Source organism: Melozone crissalis, unplaced genomic scaffold (assembly GCF_028551555.1).
Source record: "Melozone crissalis strain CALT ecotype California unplaced genomic scaffold, PUWL_Pcris_2 ptg000005l_1, whole genome shotgun sequence".
Classification (NCBI taxonomy): domain Eukaryota; kingdom Metazoa; phylum Chordata; class Aves; order Passeriformes; family Passerellidae; genus Melozone; species Melozone crissalis.
The window spans coordinates 20,756,655-20,778,156 of record NW_026535783.1 but is presented as its reverse complement, the minus strand read 5'-3'; the positions used below and the strand labels follow the sequence as shown (position 1 = coordinate 20,778,156).

The 21,502-nt window shown below is 40.8% G+C and overlaps 1 protein-coding gene across 6 annotated transcripts in view; it reads right to left on the bottom strand.

Annotated features, from left to right (window-relative positions):
• Nucleotides 1-21,502, bottom strand: part of PALM2AKAP2 (PALM2 and AKAP2 fusion) — a 266,500-nt gene that overhangs the window by 122,817 nt on the left and 122,181 nt on the right. The window contains exon 7 of one of the 6 annotated variants that reach the window (XM_054281727.1): nt 16,600-17,304. The exons of 4 other annotated variants lie outside the window; for them this stretch is intronic. In XM_054281727.1, the coding sequence (XP_054137702.1) occupies nt 16,600-17,304 (705 nt within the window). Of the gene's footprint in view, nt 1-15,477; nt 17,305-21,502 lie in introns of those variants that run through there. One more of the 6 variants, XM_054281717.1, reaches the window with a different exon arrangement.

The window sequence follows — 21,502 nt, the reverse complement described above, 5'->3', positions numbered from 1 at the left end:
ATGACATTAATGGATGAACACCAAACCACAGGTGCTGGCTCACTCATTTTCTGGGAAAGCCTGGACCTACATCCATTTCTAAATCATATGGTTGTCTGTCACTCTTGTGCAAAACCTGTACTTTGCCTAGCCCTGAAGTTTGCCTAGCTCCTGATCTTTGTGGCCTATGATCCTCTCTGTTCTGAATTACAGGGACAGCAGACTCATGTTTGGATTGTGGTAGTTCTGACTTGGAACTCTTGCAGTGGGTGCAGCAAACCTCAAAAAACTATCAAAAGTGAGCTTTTCTGTGTGCTCCCCAAGTTTACTTTTGCTTGCTGAGTTTTTATTTATTGTAGACTAGGTGACATGTTGGTTGCTTCCAGACACTGACTTGTAACTGGTATGAAGACTCCCTGGTGGACCAGCTAAGCAGGCTGGAGCCTAAACCCCATGCTCAGCATGAGTGCTGTGAAGAACTGATACTTCATCCACTTGCAATTTGTTGTGCTGCCTGGTGCTTCTCTACATCTCCTCAGTCTGGGAAAACCTGCAAGTATTCATCTTGTTCTCTTCTCATAGGACTCCCTTGCACCAGAAGTCACTTTTCTCCTTGATTCAATTCCCTTCAACTCAGATGAGCTGGGAGATCTGCCACTCTTGCCCAGCTAAGCACTTGTCTGTCTTTGGCTCCTACTTCAAGAGTCAGAGTGGGAATATATATTGAACTACAAAAAAAATCACTCTTCTGACCACCTGCTTGGGAGTACTGATGCCACTTTGCTTCAATAGAGAGGGAATCCCATTCCCTGACTGTGCCAGGGGCAATTTTCCAATCTATCCTCTTCACACACAAGGGCCCTGAATTAGCTTGCAGTAATATTGACACTTAAAAAACACCATGTGATTATATGGACAGAGTGCCACTTTACCAAAACACACGGATTTTATTCAAGAGAAGATTTATTTTTAAGGACAAAATTAACTGAATGGAACGAGCAACTCTGTCTTGGTGACTCTGTTATAATTAGTATTAATTATTTGTACTGAAACAGAGAGAAGCCACCAAAACTGCTGTGCAACCTGATGAAGATAGTCCCTATAATCACTAACTAGTGCTCACATTGCTGTCTTTAGATGAATAGTGTCTCCACCTGAAAAATTAGACAGCAGATAGGCTGAGGTAGAGAGCTCAGGTGACTTGAGTAAGGAATGCAGAGACTATGTCTTCGAGCAGTGACCAGATTTGCAGAGCTTCTGGCTTCAAGGTTGGCATCTTATCGCTTCCCAGTTCTGGGACCTCTCTGAAGGGCTAGGGGGTCTGCAAGACATTTTTCACTAAGATCTTTCACTAAGATTTTTCTGACACATTATATTCTTGTTTCAACCTTCACTACCTGATTTGAGTTTTGCTTACTTTATGTAGTGGAAGTGAGAAAGGGAAGATTTGTTTTGGGGTCAGACGTTATATCTGGATGTAATTCCTACAATCATCAGTATTGTCTAAGGGTTTCAAGATGCACATGACACTGGAAGATTTGTGTACAGGGGATGATGAGTCAAGAAAAGCAATCACTCCCCATCTTTGTTCTTGGAAAAAAACTTCTGGAGAAATGTTTCTTCACAAACTTTATCTGTCAAACAGGTGTGCTAGTCTTTATATACGTGACAATACATGTTAGACCAGAGTCTTAATCTCTGACAGCAGCATCAAACTGAGTCTGTGCTTCAGAGACATCCACGTAGTGCATCAGTGCTCAAATGAGTGCTGTGTAAATATGCAGGCAGCTGAGGGGAAGAAGGCAGAAGTCAAGAGGGAAGGGAAAATCAGAGAGCTGGCCACAGTCAGCAGGAAAACGAGCAACGTCCAGTACTGACAATATACAGCTGTGGGTCTCTTGCCCATAGCTAGCTTTCTTATTAGACACACTTGACTTGAAATTGTAATGTCAGCCCTGCAGGCTTCACGTAGAAGTGCTGTGCTGGCTGAAGTCAAGGGAATTTTCCCTTTGACTCTGAACAGCTAAGCTACTGGAAAAAAAATAGAGCTCTAAAAGAACAAGATCACATAGAATTCACTAATAATAATTAAAATCACTAATAATAATTTTGGATTAAAAAAAATTGAAGGGAATGTCCTAGTAATGTCATAGCAATAATTTTACTCCATTTGAGATACTATGATTTTTTCTTTTTTCCTTCAAACTGTGTTTTTTTAAACAGCTGGTCAATTAAGAAATTTTCAACTTTGGGATCAGCGTGGTAGAATCCCCTTTTAATCTACTTTTATTTGTTAGTTTTCACCACTGAAATGAAACAGCATTATTTATTCTGCTCCAATGCTGACAGTGTTCTCAGAGTCCTTAAAACAGAGCACCACAGAACATGTTTCTGCCTCCTTTTGTTGTCTGCTCAGCACCATCTCTGCTGCCCATTCTTTGTAGGTGCCATATGTGGTGGGCTTCCACGCCCATTAGCAGTGGAGAATCAAGAAGATATTTCTGCAGAATAGAGGTCTTAGAAGAAAAGGGGGTTAGTTACACAGGAGGCAAGACCTTCATCACTGCAGGTTGAGACAGATCAGTTCTTTTAGGGCACTTAACTGCATTCCATAGAGCAGTTTGGATGGGAAAGCTGAGGGGAAAAAGGTTATTTAGTTAAAGGTTATTTAGTTCCAACTCCTCTGCCATGGGCAGGGGAGACCCCAGCTGGTTTCTCAAAGCCCCATCCAGCCTTGCTTGGAAAACTGGTTGGGACTGGGCATCCACAACTTCTCTCCAGGTAAGCTGTTCCAGTGCCTCACCACCCTCACAGTAAAGAATTTCTTCTAGTATATCTAACCTAAATTTCCTCTCTTTCAACTTGAACCGATTTCATAATTATCTTGCTCTCCTGCCTGGCACTATTTAACAATCTTGTTCTTCAAAAAAGGTGATTCCTTTACAGGATTGCTCACATCTACTGTTGTTTCCAGTTATGTGGGGTTTTGTACAAAGTCTCTAATGAAATGAGGTGGTACAAGCAGATCCATGGAAATAAGTTTGGCTACCCTTATAATTAAATTCAAGTACATGGGTAGTTCTTTCTGTTATGATAAAAGGCATTTGTGGGGATTCAAATACTAGCAGAAGGGTTAAATTTTTCTCAAACATATCTTCTACGGGTCTATTCTCTAAAAGTAGTTTATTTGATTTCCTACTGGACATTTTTTTTCTTACCTATTTGAACAACATGGCTTTCAGCAACCTGTATCACGGTAACATACTAACCTGACTGCTTACTATTGAAAAAGCTTATTAGCTTTTCCATAAACTCTTCTGGCCAAACTTTTCTTAACATAATTGTACATAATTGAAAATGATTAAACACTTAAGATGAAAATTAAGGCTGTCACTTGGGCAGTGAGTCATGTGCTTTTATAGTGGGTAATATTGGAGCACACCAGGAGCTCCAGGCAGTGTAACTGCAGGGTCGGCCCTGCTTTGCTGCTGTAAAGAGATTTGATTTTTGAAATTCTGCACACAGCAGAGCCGTTTGTGAAAACATCATGATTTTGTGCCACTTATTTTCTTTATAAGGAATACCAGTTGCTTCTCAGGTGCTGATGGTGACAGGTAGTGCACTTCTTCAGTGTAAGCTGGGAATGCAATCAAAGCCTGTGTTCCCCTCCTTGAATTTTGCTTTCTAGTTATTTATCTTTCAATCTCTCTGGCAGTCAGGAACCTAGCCTTAAAAATATTATTGCACCAGAGAGGGTTTTCCAAACTAATTTCAATACTTCCTTTATTTCTAGTGCTTTGTGACAAAAGTCTGCTTTGACTTCCCACATAAGCCCTTTGAGTTCACTGGCTGGGCTTGGGGTAAGGTTCTGACTCAGAAATCACACGTGGGCTTTCTTTTAAGGGACTTGTTGGCCCTGCTGCTAGTATTTGAAACTGTTAAATTGTGAAAGCTGTCCTTTGACATCAAACTGAATTTAATTCCTTTTAGTCTATGGATTAGAGGAGGACTCTTTTTGGTGCTGAATGAGAGAAAAATAACTAGTTTCCTTTTATTTTCACTTTCAATTAGAACTTTTAAATACTCTGAATATTGTTTAGAGCTTTAAGCCCCAATGTTTCCTCTGCTGGACTTGTAATGTGTGAAGAAAATGAAGACAGGCAGCCTCCATGACCGGTCCTGGATTCGTTCATATTTAAAAAATGTTTGGCACATTGTGAAGACACATCAATAAATTAATCTCAGTATTTCTAGCTCTGTGAACTCAAAATCCTGATGTATAAAATCAGTGAAGAAAAAATGTATAATATTTCAATAGCTTATCCATTTGTTGTAGTCTCATTTCCTCATTGTATTCAAGAGTGCTTAAGAATACTGTCTGTGGTCTCATAAATGCCACAGAAAAAGGCTCAGAAAATAGAGTACCACAGATCTGCAGTACATGCAGCTAGAGCAAATATTTTCCAGTTTTCATCCTTAGTTAGGAATCCCAGGAAATACTGTTTCCTTTTTTTGTGTGTGTGGGGGTTTGGTTTTTGTTTTGTTGCTGTTGTTTGTTGGTTTGTTTGTTTTGTGGCTTTGTTTTGTGTTGTTTTGTTTTTTAAATTGCAGCAAAGACTGATCTCAAATTGTTTGACTCCATGACCTGGAGATTCAAAAAAGACCCCCAAAAGCACTAGAATTTCAGCATAAGTTGTGGAAGCAAAAATAGAAATTACTTCTCTCCTGTAAAGTTAAGGGCTGTTTTTATCCCAGGGTGGTATATCTATCTTAGTTAACTCTCCCAATTGACTAACCCCTTGGTGACCTCCAGCTTCTGTAAGAAAAAGCAGACTGAAATAGCAGCAGTGGAGAATTTCCAGATGTCAGCTCTGTTCTCAGTGTGCAACTGCATGTGGTATTTAACAGATTCACCACTTTACTCCATCTCACCAGTAACTCAACCATAAACTATATAAAATTTCCTAAGCTGGTCTACAGAAGGAAGTACCCCACCTTTGTTTATAAACCCTTATTTCTGTAGCAATAAAGATGTTTATAACTTAGCATAGCATGTTAAGAAGAAACACTATTTTACAAAGTAACAAAAACTGAGCAGCAACAATCTACTTTAAAAATTGCCAGGGCTAAGTAATCTCATTTGCTTTAAAATAAATGATATGTCTACCACCCTCCAGTGAAATATAATGATCAAAACCTGACGGTACTTTCATTTTAAGCCACAGAATGCCCACAAACCACAATGAAATGATGTCTAGAGGTAACCACTGAACAGTTATTTTAGCACAGGGTTATGCTCAAGTGAACAGATAACCTCTTTTAGAGCAGGGCTGAGTAGCTCAACCAACTCCCCCCTGCCCACAGGAGCTACCATATTGCTGCCATTGCTGGAGCAGACTCATCCATAGCCGGAGGGACTCAGTAGCCAGTGATGCATTACATACAGTGGAAATACTCAAAAAGGAAGCTGAACTGATTTGTCGTGTCTGAGAAAGTGACCCATTTTTGCATGCCTCCTTTTTTTCCCCTCACCTATTCTTTTCCCTTTGTTTTCCTACCTACAAGCCACCAAATGTGCTACAGTTCTATCCTTTTTCTTGTAATTCATGGCAAACCAACCATTCCCAGCAAATGCTTGACTGCTGTAATTGGCTGGGTTTGATTGCAATGCAGCCTATATTTTTCTGGTTTGGCAATGCTGTTATAAGCAGAACCACTCCAAAACTGTAGCAGTAAGAAGATATTTTATGTCGCTGTGTACTCACAGCATGCCCCACATTCCTCCAGTCTTGTGACAGACACCAGCAGCCACATCACTACAGCTGCATAAGGCAGGATAGTGCCAAATATCCTAAATTACAGATGTAAAATGTGAAAAACTTCAGGCTCACCAAGGATTTTAGGTACCTGCACTTCCCATCTAAATCAAATGGAAGATGTTGTCTCTACATACCTTTGTAGATCTGCAGATGAGAGACTTTGTGTGAGGTCATGCTGAACTGCTCAGAAGAGCAGCAATTGGAAATGATGTTTCCCAAGACCTGAGCCAGCATCTTTATTAGTGCTCAGTGTGTCCAGAGACCTTGCTTTCTTACACCAGGAAGAACTGCTGTGTATAAAAGACAGGAGCAAATTCTCTTTCTTTCTGTGCCAACCAAGTTCCTAGGTTTACATGCCAGTGTCTGCACACCAACACAACTCCTCCCTGCCCCACGTTTGGAGCGACCCCACTCTCTCTCAGCCAGCTAATTTTTTCCTTAATTCTTATTTTGAGTTGTGTTTTAAGAAGTGCTGTTGGTGCCCTCCTCCAAGTCTGATATAGCAAGCTGTATTTCTATACAAGTATCTCCTTCATTGTGTCATCTGAGAAAGTGATCTGTGTCAACTAGACTCTTCTGACAATAAAGCAGGTAGTTTTTTCTACCACAGGTAAATGTGGAGGATGTTCTACACACTTGTGCAAAATGCTGTGGTTCTGCAAACTGCTTCAGAGACCAGCCTGAATTTCCCCTGAGCAGCCACATCACATTTATTTGTGATGGTGCATGGTGCAATGGACATCTGAGCAGCACATGAGAACTGCAAATGGAGGTCTTGGAACAGCAAAAACTGTCACTAACTTCTTGTCCCTTTTTTATTATTCATTCTTACAGTTACTAGCCTTAAAACCTTCTTCATGTAACCTTGAAAATATCATAGTGTGAAGTAAGAATTTTGCAGAGTTGGTATGATTTTTTGAGGCATTAAGGGAAGGTTGTGAGGGTCTTGGAGGAGAGTAAGGGGCTCTGAAAATGTACTATTCCATTTCCTTCCCCCCACCTGCCCAATTACTGAAGCAGCTGGAGTGTTGAACTCTGAGAATAAGCACCTATTTTCCTTCTGCTACCAGAGGGATTCAGAGCTATTAAAATAAATGAAAAAGAAACAAAACCTGAGAGGCCTCCTACATGCTGAATATGCCCTCACTCTGTGAAGTCACTGACCTCCACAGAACAACTCCAGACAAGCTTCAGGGGAGTGTTGTGCTATCTGAACCAGCTGCTAAATATTTTATTAAAAATATCCCAATCACCCCCTTTTGTTTTTTCCTCAGAAATTTTAAAAGGGGAAATGCATGGAAATACCTTGTTTTTGAAACCTTAGTTACAGCAGCAATATTAAAATTGTCTAGTCTGTTTTTGGTATTTACTTGGATGACTCCGCTTTGTACAGCAGAGGAATTATCAGCCGAACATCTTCTCATGGCTATGGACTAAAGTGAGGTGGAATGAAAATAAGAGCATGTCACAGGCCGTGGTATGCAGTAAGAGATGGAATATGTACCTGTTGTGTCCAGGAGTCCAAGCACTAAGTTAGTTGCACATGATAATGCCCTTGCAATTCATGGTCTTCTCACAGACACTACTGCTAACTCAAGTTCATGATCCCTCCTTTTGCCATGTTGAAACAAATTCTGAATTAGGAACATATTTGCAAAATCAAAGAGATTGAAACAATCATAATAATTTCTCTCAGCAGAATCAATTCTTCAATGACAGAACCATGCCAGTTCTCCCAGCATTCACAGAGTCTTCTTGGACAGCCAAATTGACTTTCTGTCATTGAACACAAGTAGGAAAAAAAAACAATTTGAAGCCCCACCTACTGCAAAAGTTTCAGGACTAAATTATAAAGCAGAAATGCAGGGCCATTTTCCCTTCTGATGCAAAAAAGTACCATATTGCAAAAGTGTGTGTGTGTGTGTGTGTGTGTGTGTGCATACACATTTTATCTGTATGGCTTCTGAGTGAAAGGAGCTGAGGGTGGGTACTTGTGTAGCAATGAGCAATTTGTGGTGCATTTTTTAAATGTCAGAGTTAAAGATGAATTTTTAAATTTCCGAGAAGGAGGCATGTGATACCTAGCTATGTTATCCATCCTATCATAGTTCTAACCTCAGGTAAACACACCATTTCAGGAGAAAAACAACTACTTGAGGGTTTTTTCTTCCCCCCCACCCCCCGCCTACAATTCAGATTATGGTGAGGTTCTTCCAGTCCTGATATAGAGAGGATGCTGTCTGTGATAAGCCCTGAAAGAAAATTGCACACTGTTTACTTTGTCAGTCCTTGAGTAATTCAGTGTTCTTTTCTCACAAATTATATATGCTGTATGGAATACTTCCCTCATTCAGGAAATAAGTTTGCTCAGAACATACTGCCTTGCTAGCTAAACCCAATCTTTTTTTTTCTTCTGCAAATATGAAAATGTGCCATGTGATCCTAGGGCAACAGGGTCCACAATATGCTTGGCAAAGTATAACAGGAGAAGAAAAGGAAAAAAGAAATGAGACAGTAACAGGTACGATGAGTTAATATGTATGAAGGATCTCATAAAAATAACAGCAGCGGGGCACAGCAGTGGAGGAAAGGGGAAAAAAAACCAACTGTGGAGTTAGTATTTTAATTCTTTTAGTGAGAGAGGCAGGTCCTGTGCAGTATGTCCTTGAAATCACAGCGTAACTTGAACAGTGGTAGGTAGAGAGAAACACAGTAAAAAGACACAGAAATAGGCGCAGTGAAAAGGCAGATTTATTTACTAGTAATACTGTACAGAGAAAAAAAAAGAGAAGCCACAGTTACAGCATGGCTGTTGCTGGCAGTGTTCTTGGTTTTTTTATTTTGGTTTTTTTTGTACTCATTTTTTTAATCTGAAGAAAAAAACATAACAGTCAAAAAAGTACACTTCAGGTTACAAAGTACAGCAGCTATCCCCAGCAATTCTAATCCAGTGTTAGCACAGCAGTTTTTCCCCAACAAAATGGGATTTTATTTACATTAGCTCACAAAGAAAGTGGGAGACTAAAGCTTAAAAAAAAATCTCAACCACAATCTACATTCACCATAAAAGCTGCATTTTACACAACATTTTCTTGAACCCCTAAAAAGAGTTGTTCTTTGCCTATGGAATGAACATAGTTGGGAGGGGCAGAAAACCTTCATAAATGTGTTCTTTGCATTTGTCCTGACCTTCTTGGTAGCTCCTTCTTGGCTACCTTTGCTGCAGTCAGATTCAATTGGCCAATGGAGAAGGAAAAACATTCAGATTGATTATTTCTCTTGCATGTGCCCCTAAGCAGTTCCTTGCGAAATAACAGGAATAACAGGTGCAATATTTGAGACCATCAACAGTAAAGCACCCTAATGATAAATACTGGCTGATCTTCATACATCCTGAAAGCTATTCCCTAACCTGCACAGTGCTAACTATGTGTTACACTTCAAGTGTGTGCTTAAGGTTAGTGTAGCTCAAGCACCACGTTCAACTGGGACTTTATACGGTTGCACAAAACCTTCTCAATTTTGGAGTTTGCCTCTCTTTAACAGGCATGTTATCTTGGAGGGATACCAGTAGATTCTTGTCAGCTAATTTTACTGAGAATGCCTTTGCATGCTGTATCAGTCTGTGGGGAAGTTCACGTTTTCTCCAGGCTATTTTGCCCTGCTAATAGCAACCTGACATGCGGCGGGGTGGATTGCCTTCTGCTGCTGTAAGAACTGCTTTCTAGATGCTGATATTTTATGTACCTGGACACATCTGGCTCGTATGAGTTCAAGGGGCATAGTATGTTCAAAAAGAATAGTAAGAGAGACAGCAGATTTACCTAAATAGTGAGATTTTAATGGAACTTGCTGTGTGGGTAACCCACAGGACGCCAGATTAATAGAGAGGGAGAGTGCTCCTCTAATTCAAATACGTCTGAAGAGTCTAGGAAAATACAGGAAAATGTCCAAATAGTGAGGACAAGATACCATAATTTCTTAGAACTGACACCAGCAGGCCTAGGTGAGTTTTATAAGTCTGGTGTCTCCTTTCTTCCCCCTCTTTTTTCTAGGAGACCACAGAAAGGGAAGCAGTTGGATGAAGAAAAAGGATCAGTTGAGCCATAGTGTCCAGAATGAGAACAAGCACAGAGACAGGGGACAGGCAGAGTCTGGGGCAGAGATGTGCAGAGAGAAAAATTTGGAAATAAAAGTTACACTGCCTCTTTTCTGTTGTGTTTGTGTGGAGGTGTAAAGTTTACCCCTCTGTCCCCTGCATCTCCAGGCAGTGGGATTTAGAGAGTTCTTGGAGGGTGTTTGTCTCCTCAAACACAGTCAGCAAGGAGACCATGCTCTAAAACCCTCTGCAGAAAAGTGCACCAGTTTCACAACACCATTTAAAATTTTAATTAAACTAATAAGAAGACACAGTTAAAGCAGCATAAGCCTTGCCTGTAGCATATTGCTTAAGGACCAGACCCTATACACACTTGTGCATGTGCTTAAATTTTACTTGTCTGGGTCATCCCATTAAAAAGGACAACTTGGATGCTTGATTTTATGCTCATGGGCAAACCTTTAGGCCTTACAGACCCTACGAATAGATATGCAAGGTCTAAATTTTGGTACAAGACACTAACATATCAGTGCAAGTTAAAAAGGTATAAACATACCAAAACTGGTAAGCTTGAGTTACTTAGCTAATTCTAAAAAATTAATTAAGGGTTTTTAAATTCAATTTCTGAAGTAGATTAATTCTTAAATCCACCTTTGAGAAGAATGTGGGAAACAATTGCAGGAAAGCTTTGAAATACAATAGCAGCGAAACCCCGCAAAGTAAGAGAAGCTTTTGCAAACTGAAGGAAGGGGCTCGGAATTCTTCAAGTTTGCCCTTAAGAAAAGTAGCCTATTCTTAATCCACTGAACAGCCTAAGTGGAACCATCACAGGTAAAAAGCTATAGATTTTGCAAGACTCTTTGAACCCACAAGGAAAAAGGCTCAATTTTATAATTGTTTAATTTTAAATACAAGTGGGAGATTTTAAAGAACTTCATGCACCCTTGTCATTATTTACAAGCTAAGTTAATAGAAGTTTATATTACAAGTTGGATTTATATTCTTTGGACTAGGTGACAATCCATTTATATTCTAAACTGAATAAATTCAGCCATTTTATAGAATTTACTCTTTTACATACAAAAATTACAGTCTATAATTTTGTTGGATATTGTCATAGTCTGCAACTATTAAGCTCAGAACTAAAGTTTACTCCTGCTGCTCAGAAGGCTCAAGAAATACAATCTGAGCAAATCCCAAACTTTCCAACAGACAGTGAGAACTGGTTGAAACTTAGTGAGTTTAGAAAAAATAAAGAGTCCATGCCTCAGCATGTGGGAAAATCCTCTGCTTCATCTAAAATATTTTGTTCAACTCTTTCCAGTGGCACCATCTCTTGCACTTTGAAATCTAATGTTGGATAAAATACGATGAAACATGTGTTTCCCCTATTAGCCCTACCACTCTGCTGAAAGTAGTTAGCTATTGTCTACTCTGTTGGCTTTCTAGGTAAAGAAATTTGTCTAGTTATAGAAAATGTAGGTCCACCTTTTCTTTGAAACATGTTTAATTATTTAGCTGTGTCTATAGCAGTTATATTGGATTCTAGTCTTCTAAATTGACTCTTTAAAAAGTGTTGTGATCCTTCTTCCTGGAAAAAAATGTGGCTAAGTCTACAAAAGATCCCAAGAATTTGGGCACTGTCATAAATGTATGAAAAAGTTGAAAGGCTCAATGTCATGGGAAGGATGATATTCCAAAACTCAGTACCCATCTAGGGTTTGTATCTCATTACAAAAATATTTATTCCTTAAAAAAATACACAAATGTATAATACTACATTTTCTATTATATCCCCGCTTACTTTCTAAGTATGCCATTTGGATGTTTGACTAAATTAAAAGGTAGAACACCTTTTATTTCTCTGGCAACTCTCTATGCTATCTTTTTGCTCAGATTAGTTTGTGGAATCTTAATAATTTGAGTGTGAAGAATCAGTAGTGAACTTAGGTAAAATGGCAGGGGATGAATACATTGGCCATCAGGGAAGCCCCTCTGAATGTTTGCTCATGGATGGTAGCAATGCTCAGGACTTGATCCTACTGGATGCTAAGCACTATTTTGTTTTGTATTTTTCTCAGTAGAGGTACAATGCTTGGAGTTAGCCTCTCTGCTTACACCACCTTGGGCAAACTCAGCACTGTATAAAATCTGTATAGGTACATAAGGAACACCCAAACTATGCTCTGCGTCGATCATTCATGCCCTGATCTTGCAGACTCCTACAATGTTCTTCCTGTGAGGAGTCCTGTTGACTGAAACAGGTCTACACACAGCAGAATTAGGCATGCACGTTTTTGTTTGCATGACTGAAGTCTCATACTGCACTGGTAGAGGTACACTTCTCAGAGAACAGCTTATGCACACTTCTCTTGCTGGGGATTGAAAGATAATGTTGTGTTTATACAGCTTTGGAATACAACCTGCACTTTTTGGAAAGAAAAAATAAAGAAATAAAAGATACAAAAAAGAAGAAGGAAACCCAAGAGTGCTAAGGCAAACTGTCAAATGGCACATCATACCTACTTTGTCATTCATTTAGATAACATCACAAAGGCAGACCAGAGGATTTCTGTAAACATATACCATACAGTACATCAGCCACAAGAAATTAAAAAAAGAAAACAACCCTGTAATTCTTTTCTTTCTGTATTGATAATCTAGTAATTGAAAGAGATTGCCTAGCCACTAATCATAATGCTGTGGTTTTTGATTTGTATTTTTTTCTGTTAAAAAAAAAAAAAAGGAAGAAAGAATAGAAGTAAAATGCAGTGGTTTGCAAAAGAAATGGTCCCTGAATGCAAACAAGGGACGACATGGAGAGTGGGTTTATAGAAACTTAGAAAATACAAAATATAAAAAAGTTTCCTAGGTTACTTTTTTCCCAGTCTAGGAAAAAATACACTGAAAAGAGGTTTTTCTTTGTTTTTCTTACAAAAGTTAAGGCGAGCAGTTTGTTGTGGCAAAATGCTATTACTGAACCAGTGTCTGACTCTACTTTTTCATATCCCCTCATGCTGAAACTGAAAATATACATGTGATGATATAAGTTAAACAGACAGGGATTTTGCTTAAAATAATACAAAAAAACCCATCCCATAATGATGCTTACAAAAATCTCTCTCTGCTTGACCACAGAGCAGGCCGCTTTCCTTGTGCCTGATTGTGCATGGATTTTCACAGGCAGCCTCCTATCCAAGGGTAAGGGGAAAACCAACCCTTTCAAAGCCCAAACAATCCCTGGAAAACCAGTTTACATTCATCAGCCTGGTCTAATGCATCTGAATTCTGCTGTAACTTGGCTGCACGCCAGTGGCCAGAAGGGACAAGGCAATGTCCAGGCATGGCTGCTGCCCTTGTGGAGGAGGATGATTGGAGTAAGTGTGTTTCAGCTAAGGCCCTGCAATTTCAGACCCATTAGCTCCTATTTCATGCTTTTCCTGACCTCAGATGGGGAACTGCCTTTGACCTGTAAAGACCAACCCTATGCAGGTGAACCTTTAGCTTTCCTGGACCTACTGGGGCCTGTTAACCATGGAGTTAATGTGAACACATAAAAATGACTGGCCTTCCTAGGCACTCAATGTTAGCTACAAGTACTGAGCAGTAGGTATTTGAGAGGTTTAAGGTTTAAGGCTTGTGCTCTACTTCTAACCACTAAAGGGCCACTTCTGGACTTCTGGATGGTGTGCCACCATCTCCCCACCGTGCTGTGCCTCAGATGGTGCAGTGGTCTCAGACATGTTCTGGTCCCAGCATCAGCAAACATCTCCCAAAGCTGGCTGCTAAGGGAGTCATCCCCAAAATGCTGAGTTGGTGCTGAACCAGAAGGTCATCTGACAGGGGAGCACATGGCTCAAGAGATGCAGGGACAGAATGGGTTAGATTAGCATGATACCCTAAATTTCCCAAGCAGGAGGTTTTGAAAAAAAAATTTCATATGAGGACAGGAGTAGAGGGGCAAAAAGATTAGGCTGTGAAGACATCATGAGGCCAGGATGGCCGTGAAGGTGGCATCACACCCAGAGGGGAAGAGGTGGTGAGCAACAAGATGACTGGCCAGGCCAGGAGGAGTTGGCTGGGAGATCTGTTTCCGAGTATTACTGGTGAGGTGAGCAGGCCCCAGAGCGACAGAACTATTGCAAAGTGTGCCAGGCTCCCACATCATCCACAGGTACATGCAAGACAGAAAGGGCTTCACCCTTTGTGTTGCAGGGCTCCTAAACATGCCTGGGGACAGCCTCACCTGCCATATTGCGATCAAAACTTAGGGTCTTGTTTTAAGAAATGTTTAGAATTGTAAATGTTTAGCATTTCTGGGAAAAGAGAGTAACGGAAAAAAAACAAAACACCCAACCACCACCACCACCAACCAAAAAAACCCCTAAACCCCACAGAACTCAGCCAAAACCACACATAGGCTGCTAGTTTTTAACAGCCACCAGACCTTTTGTTGCAATATGAGGCTCTGTGGCCCTTCCACCCTGTGATAAAACTTAACCACCTAAGCCTGAGTCAAAGAATGATGTGCAGAGCTTCTCTGGGTGAGTTTGGTCCTTCTCCCAAACAAAAGCCCCCAGGGGAGGCAAAGGGAGCATGTGGAAGTTTATTCATTTCTGCCACTCCAGCTGATATGGAGGTCAGCAAAATTTCTGCAGGTGTCAAAGAGGTAAGACTGTCTTTCATTATGCTTGCTTTTTTACTACTTGTTTGGGGTTTTTTTTGTCTGACAGTCACCTGGGCAGTGGTGAGAAGTTTCATTGACCAGTTCCATAGTGACAGCTGAGTGACCTAACATGGGAATTACCTTCTGCTTTTTTGTATGTGTAGGTTTTCAGTGTGCCTCATATTACCACCACTGAATAAGTGTCTTTTTTTACTGGCACAGAAAGAAAAGAGTACAGAGCAAGAACTGTGCTCAATCAGATGCTCTGGACTAACAATTAATGCAGTAAAAGCACCATCCAAGAAAGAAGAGCAATATCATAAGAACCACCTCAGACTGAAAAGAGGCTTTTGTTGTTTTCTTTTTTTTTTCCTTTTTTTTTTTACTATTTTTTTCAGTTGCTGTTATTGATTTTTAAAGTCTGATAGTTTCAAAGACACTTCAAAATAATCTTCAGCACTTGTTCACACTATCAGAAAATGTAAAACCTGATTTTTAATCTCACTCATGTAGTTATAATTCCAGAATAACTCCACTACACTGAGGGAAGTTAAACTTAAGCCAAACTGGTGTGATACAAGAATCAGGTTCATAATAACTCACCATGAAAAAGCTAGCTGCTTTCTCATTTAGAAGAATCAAGGAACAAGAAAAAAAAGAAAGACCTATTGATTTTGGATGCCTTCACATTTTTACATTTTCATCTTTAGTTGTTTTTTAAGAGGCCTGATTTTCAGAGGTCAGATGAAGAAAAATGCACTGGAAATCAGGCATCTTTTAGTGCCCCATGTTAGAAAATGAAGCATCCAAAACACCATCAGTTTTTGAAAATATTTGTCTTGTGGCTACAGGATCTCCCAAAACAGCTGCTCTGACAAAACTCCAGTGGGCCTCCACGGGAGTTTTACCTGGAGGTACACTCTGTGAGAAATTACCCTTATGTAAGAACTACAAAGGAAAACTCTGGCCCTGTCCCCATTCCCAGCGCTGAGAATTTTGCCACTGAATCCAGTAGGAACAGGGTCAGGCTGTCAGAAAAGTTCATATATTCTAGGGAAGTAGAAAGCAGCATCCCTCTTCTACTGGAGTTCAGCAGGAAAATTTCATGTATAAACATTGGCAGAGTTACTGAAAGTAACTCTGATGAGTGAGTCCATTTCTGTTGGTGTGACAGCTGCATCTTTTTCATGTCAATTTTAACTGTAATTTGGGGAGATGAAGTGCATTTACAATACTGTAATCTGGAAGATTTATATAAGGCAGAATGATCATTCATACATTTTCTAGAAAGAATAATTAAGGTCCACTTCTGGTATCACCAATTAGCGGAAATGGTTAATGGGCTTTTCTGACACTGCAAACTAAACTTGAAAGTTACTAAAAAACAAAATGATGCAATTTTTTGGGAAAGGCTTGCCTGATTTTTAGCAAATCAAAACAGTAAAGTGATCTGAGCCTTCCCCAAGAAATAAAAAATATGATACATAAAATAATGTTAAATGTGATTTTTCTTAAAAAGGAGAAGTAACATTTTTTAAGGCTCTCATATCTGGTGGCTGTGAAACTCAGACTCCCACAAAATCCTAGGAATCTGATCAAGCCTGCCAGATACTTAAAGAAAAAAACATAAAAAGTGTTTTCATTATATATATTAAAAATATATATATAAATCAAATAAACATATGTTCCATTTCTCATTAATCTCTCACTCTGTAGTACTAAGGAAAAAACAAAACAAAACAAAACACCATCACCAACAACACAAAGAAAAAGAGAAGCCAAAAGCCCCCAGCCCCTCCCCAACACCAAATAGTATGTCTGATGGGAAAATAACCATGCGTTCCTCTTCTGGAAGAACTAGAAAGAAAAGCAACCCAACTGCAAGGCAATGGAGGCATTCACTTCCAGTTCACAGTATTGCAGTTAGAAGTACAGTGAGGTCTAGGTAAGTGATGGAGCAGGAGCTGCCTGGAGCAGGGAAGGAGGAGGTGTTCACATGACAATACAGCATTGACAGCGCTTTTTCTTTTGTGTACCTGGGGCAGCTTCCAAGGGCAGGCTCTCTTCCTTCCCCTCGGGAGAGGAGGGCTCTGTCGTGTCCGACAGGGGCCTGCCAGAGACCAGCTCTGCAGCGTTCCCATCCATGGTGGAAACATCAGTCACTGTCTTCTCCCGCAGTGACTTCTCATCATCTTCGTCGATCAGCACAAGCTCTGCCTTGATAGTTTCATCATAGCCCAGAACTTTCTTTGTCTCCTCTTCATCATCGATGTTCTGGTAGCCCATAAATATCATTGTCACCGGCTGATCTGCACTGGGCTCTGGGGTTTCGCCACCACAGGGTTTGTCTTGTGGCTGACGGTTCACAGCACGTCCTTTGCTGGATTTGTGTACCATCTCTAGCTTTGCCTCCTTGAAGAGCATTTGCTCCTTCATATGGCTAAGGTTTCCATCGGCTACCACATTTTTGTCTGACACAGTCATTGTTTCATACCCTCCTTTTACACTTGATTGTCCAGCTTTTTGCATAAGTTCATCTACGTCCTTTGAGCTTAATTTATGTACTCCATTTTCTACCACTGTGCCACCAGAGTGAACCTCATAGACTACCTTGGAACCATCATCATAGACTTTGAATCCTCTTTGATGGGCCTCATCTGGGCCAACAGGTGAAGCAGAGACAATCTTGGTCTCTCCTGTCTGTTTGTCTTTCTCCACATTAATTTCCATGGTGCACAAAGCTTGAATGAAAACAAGAGAGGAAGTGCATGTTACAACAAAAAAAGCCAGTGAATGGTTAATTGCCAAACAGACAAAGAAAACTACGGTGCCCCTTTTCCCTGTCTCCTGCTCCTAAAGGGCTAAGCGATCTACGTTAGAGGTGGGGTGCAACGCTGTGGACAGTGTTACACTACGGCTTTTTATGCAGGTGGAGGCCGGGCATATTTGTGGCAAACACGACCTTCTGTTCCAGCTCACGTCACATGGAGCTGTCTTTGGTCAACTAAGAGCACCAAGAGGTTAGGTGTAATTTAGACAAGGGGAGGTGATAGCATGCAGGTTGCCCTCTAACTTTTCATTCTGAACTTGCCTCAAAATTCAGAGAGAACCCCTCTACTCTCTTTTCTGCCATCAAACTGCCAGTAAGTTGGTATCAAGTTGTGTTTGCTGCAACACCCAGGCCATTTAATTATCAATACTTGTCCTTGATAAACTCTGCCATTCGTAGCACTCAAAACATTTCAGAAGAGTGAAGAAATATTGTTTATCTCTGTTCTGCATGTGGGAAAAGAAAATCACATGGGCATATGACAAGCTCTCCCACAGGTGTGTGGCAGGGCAGCTCTCTCAGCTTTCACACCAAGACAACAACTGTGACCTCTGCTTCCAGGTTAAGAGAATATACAAAATACCCAAAAGTGCTCCCTTGTTTATGTGAAATAAGCATCAAGCACCATTGTGAAAGTTGAAAAAAAAGTAATAATGGACCGATTTTCAAAGAGTCATGAAACAACAGGTAAAAACATGTGTGAGGGCTGTTGCTTTAGAATAGCAAAGGTTTTGTGGCAGTTAAGGATGTAGTAATGAGATGAAAAGTGTAGACCACACAGTGGAAATAGACGAGCAGTCTACTCTGCTCCAAAACCCATTCTGAGATATGATGACATACCACTAGACAGCTTTTCAAAGAAAAAATGTGCAAAGGCATCTCAGACTTTCCAAAGTGTTCATTTGTTTAAGCATTCCTTGTATGCATATGAAGACATTTGGCTCCTGGACAGACATCCACAGACACTTAATTACAAATTACCACAGGCAGTGACAAGTGTTTGTGAAATTACTATGATCACTTTCATCAACAAACCTCAATGGTATAAACATGATTTATTTTACCTGGGAATACCACAAACTGGAATGTTTGCTTTTTTTTCCTGATTTACTTTCAAGTGAGTACAGAATATCTTTTCCCAAGAATCAATGTAGCTTGGTTTGTATTAAAAAAAAAATTAATACAAAAATTTTCTGTTACTTTAATATATTTCCTCAGTCTTTTTATTCACACACAGTAAAACTACCTTTCCTGTAACCTTAAAGCAAAGCATTTCATCATCAATAGGAAATTTATCATGACATGCATGATTACACTGCCTATAGTGCTAGATAGAAAATGAATGTGCTGGTGAGCATGAGCATGCTCTTCATAACATGGTCTCCTTTGCCCCCTAGGAGTGCAGCCTGGTGGGCAAAATGGTTGGGTCTGTCCATCTACGTGCTGTGTACATCTGCTCAGACCTCAGCCAGCCCCAGCAGGAACTGGATAGGTCAAGTACAACACCACAGAAACACCTGCATGTAGCCAGGGGACAGAGATGCCGGTGGGTGAAGGAGCATTTCTGTCTCTTGAGAGTGATGCATTGCTGAAGGCTAGAGTGGGCTGCAGAAGCACCATTCTCCCCTTGACCATTGCAACCTAGGGACTATCCCTAAGGACTGTGTTTTTCCACTGCTTCAGGACATTTGTGGACTAGTTGTGTCCATAGCTGTCACAACCCTGGGCACAGGATGGCCACTTCCACACTAAAGTAGGGCTTACAGTTTTTTAACATCCCTTCTGGGCTGGCATTTTCATGCCTGGCCATCCCACAGCAGCCTGGGCAGCCAGAAGGGAGCTGCAAGGCTGAGAACTGCGCTCTGCTCTGAAGTGTGCAGCTGGAGACTGCAAGGCAGCTGTCATGGTTGGAAACAGGAAATTAAGGCTGGAAATAAAGAAAGACCTGTTGCCCCAGGGCTGGTAGCAATTAATTTTCAAAGCAATTGGTATGAGAAATTGTGGCAGACAGTGCCATATTGAAGCTCAAAGAGCAGCTAGCATGGATCACTTGCTCTGGACTGTCCCAGCCTAGGAACTGGTGTGCAAGTGCCCTTTATATCTTATTCAAGTGCCTCTGCTCTGAAGCCCTTAATACAATTTATAATGATAATTGAACAAAGAGATGCAGGTACCAACACTAACACTCTAGAACTTTCTAGGCGCAGTTTCTTGAGGGGGAAGAAGAAAGGAAGAAGAATTTTATATGTTGGCTTTGTCCCTAGGGCTTGGGTGAGTGGGCTCTGCACATCGCTTGGCCTCTCCAGGGCTGCTCAGACAGGTATTGTTCAACAACTTTCAGCATTACAAAGACAAACATAGAGGCTGACTTGTCTGTGGTGAAGATCATAAAACTAGCACGTTTCTGAGTGGCCAACTGAACTGAAGATAAGCTGAACCATGAGGCAGCAACAACACATTCAGAAAATAATATCTGATGGGCAGAATTTCCTGACTTGTCCTGAGCACCACAATTCAAAAGACAGGGCATCACCTGCCCATCAACTAGCTGCCTGTTACCGTCTTAGAGAGAAGTAGCACCTTGAGTTCCCCTAGAGCTCCTGTGCTTCCTTTTCTTTGAAAATTAAAAATATTTGGTGCATGGCTTTTCATTACAGACTGGTGATTTTCATGTGAAATAATTGAGTGTCATGTATGGGCAGTGCAGAAGAGCATGCCATCTGTCAGACCCTCCCTGCTTTGATGCACAAATATAGGTCAGTATTGTGCATTATAAGAAGGCTTGTACAGTAGCAATGAATTCCAAAGCAGATAGCAAAAATCTGATAGTTAAATCATGTGAACCTGGCTGTATTTGAGTTTGTGACCGTGATGAGCATGATCCTGGCAAGGAGCAAAGACAAACTCCTGAACTTCACAAGAGAGAACGTTCAACTGCTCAAGGAGTGAATGAGATCCCCTGGGAAATTGTCCTTAAGGACTGAGGTGCTGATCAGAGCTGACAAGGCTTTGAGACCACTTTTCTTAGCATGCAAGAGCTCTCTATCCCAATATAGGATAGAAAAGTAGACGCGGTAGGAAATAAACAAGGTGGGCTGGAAACTGGCATGAGACTGAGCTAAAGTCACCTCCTCAAATCAAGGAGTAAGAAAGCAACATCTACCAGTGGAAGCAGGGACAGTGACTCAGGGAGAATACAGTAATATGGTTTAATATCATGAGTCAGGAAAGCCAAGGCTAAGCTGGAATGGGACTTGGCAAGGAATACGATAAACAACACGAAAGGAAGTCTGTAAGTACATAGGTTAGGAAAAAAGGCCAAGAAGAATCTACCTCCTTGTATTTCCCTGCAAACAAGAATGAAGAACTGGTGATAACTGATATAGAGGAGGCTGAGGTACTCAATGAGATCTTTTGCCTCGGTCTTCACTAGAGTCAAGCTTCCCAGTTCTCTGAAGTACCTGATTCTCTGGGTGGGGGGAGGGAAGTAAATACCCTCCCACTGCAAGGGAAAAATATGCTTGAGATCCCTTGATGAAGCTGAATAGTCACAAGTCCATGGGACTGGATAACACGCATCCCAGAGTCCTGAGAGAACTGGCTGATATTCAAGGCCAGGCTGGATGGAGCTCTGAGAAACCTGGTCTAATGGGAGATATTCCTGCCCCTAGCAGATGGGTTGGGGGAATGAGATGATCTTTAAGTTCCCTTTCAACCCAAACTAGTCAATGATTCTTTAATTCTGTGTTGTTGCCAAGCTACTCTCCATCACATTTGAAAAGTTATGGCAGTCAAGTGAAGTGCCCACTGACTGGAAAAAGGGGAATACTGCCCACATTTTTAAAGGGGGAGAAAGAAAGAACTGGGAAACTATAGAGCAGTGAGCTTCACCTTTGTGCCTAGGAAGATCATGGAGCAGATGGTCCTAGTGATATGCTAAGGCACAAAAAAGATAAGGAGGTTATCTGAGGGAACTATCATGGTTTTACTAATGGAAAATCACACTTGACTAATATGGTGGTCTTCTGTGATGGAATAATGGCAAAGGTCACCAAGAGAAGACCAACAGATGTCATCTATCCAGACATCCAAATTGGAGAGACATAGAT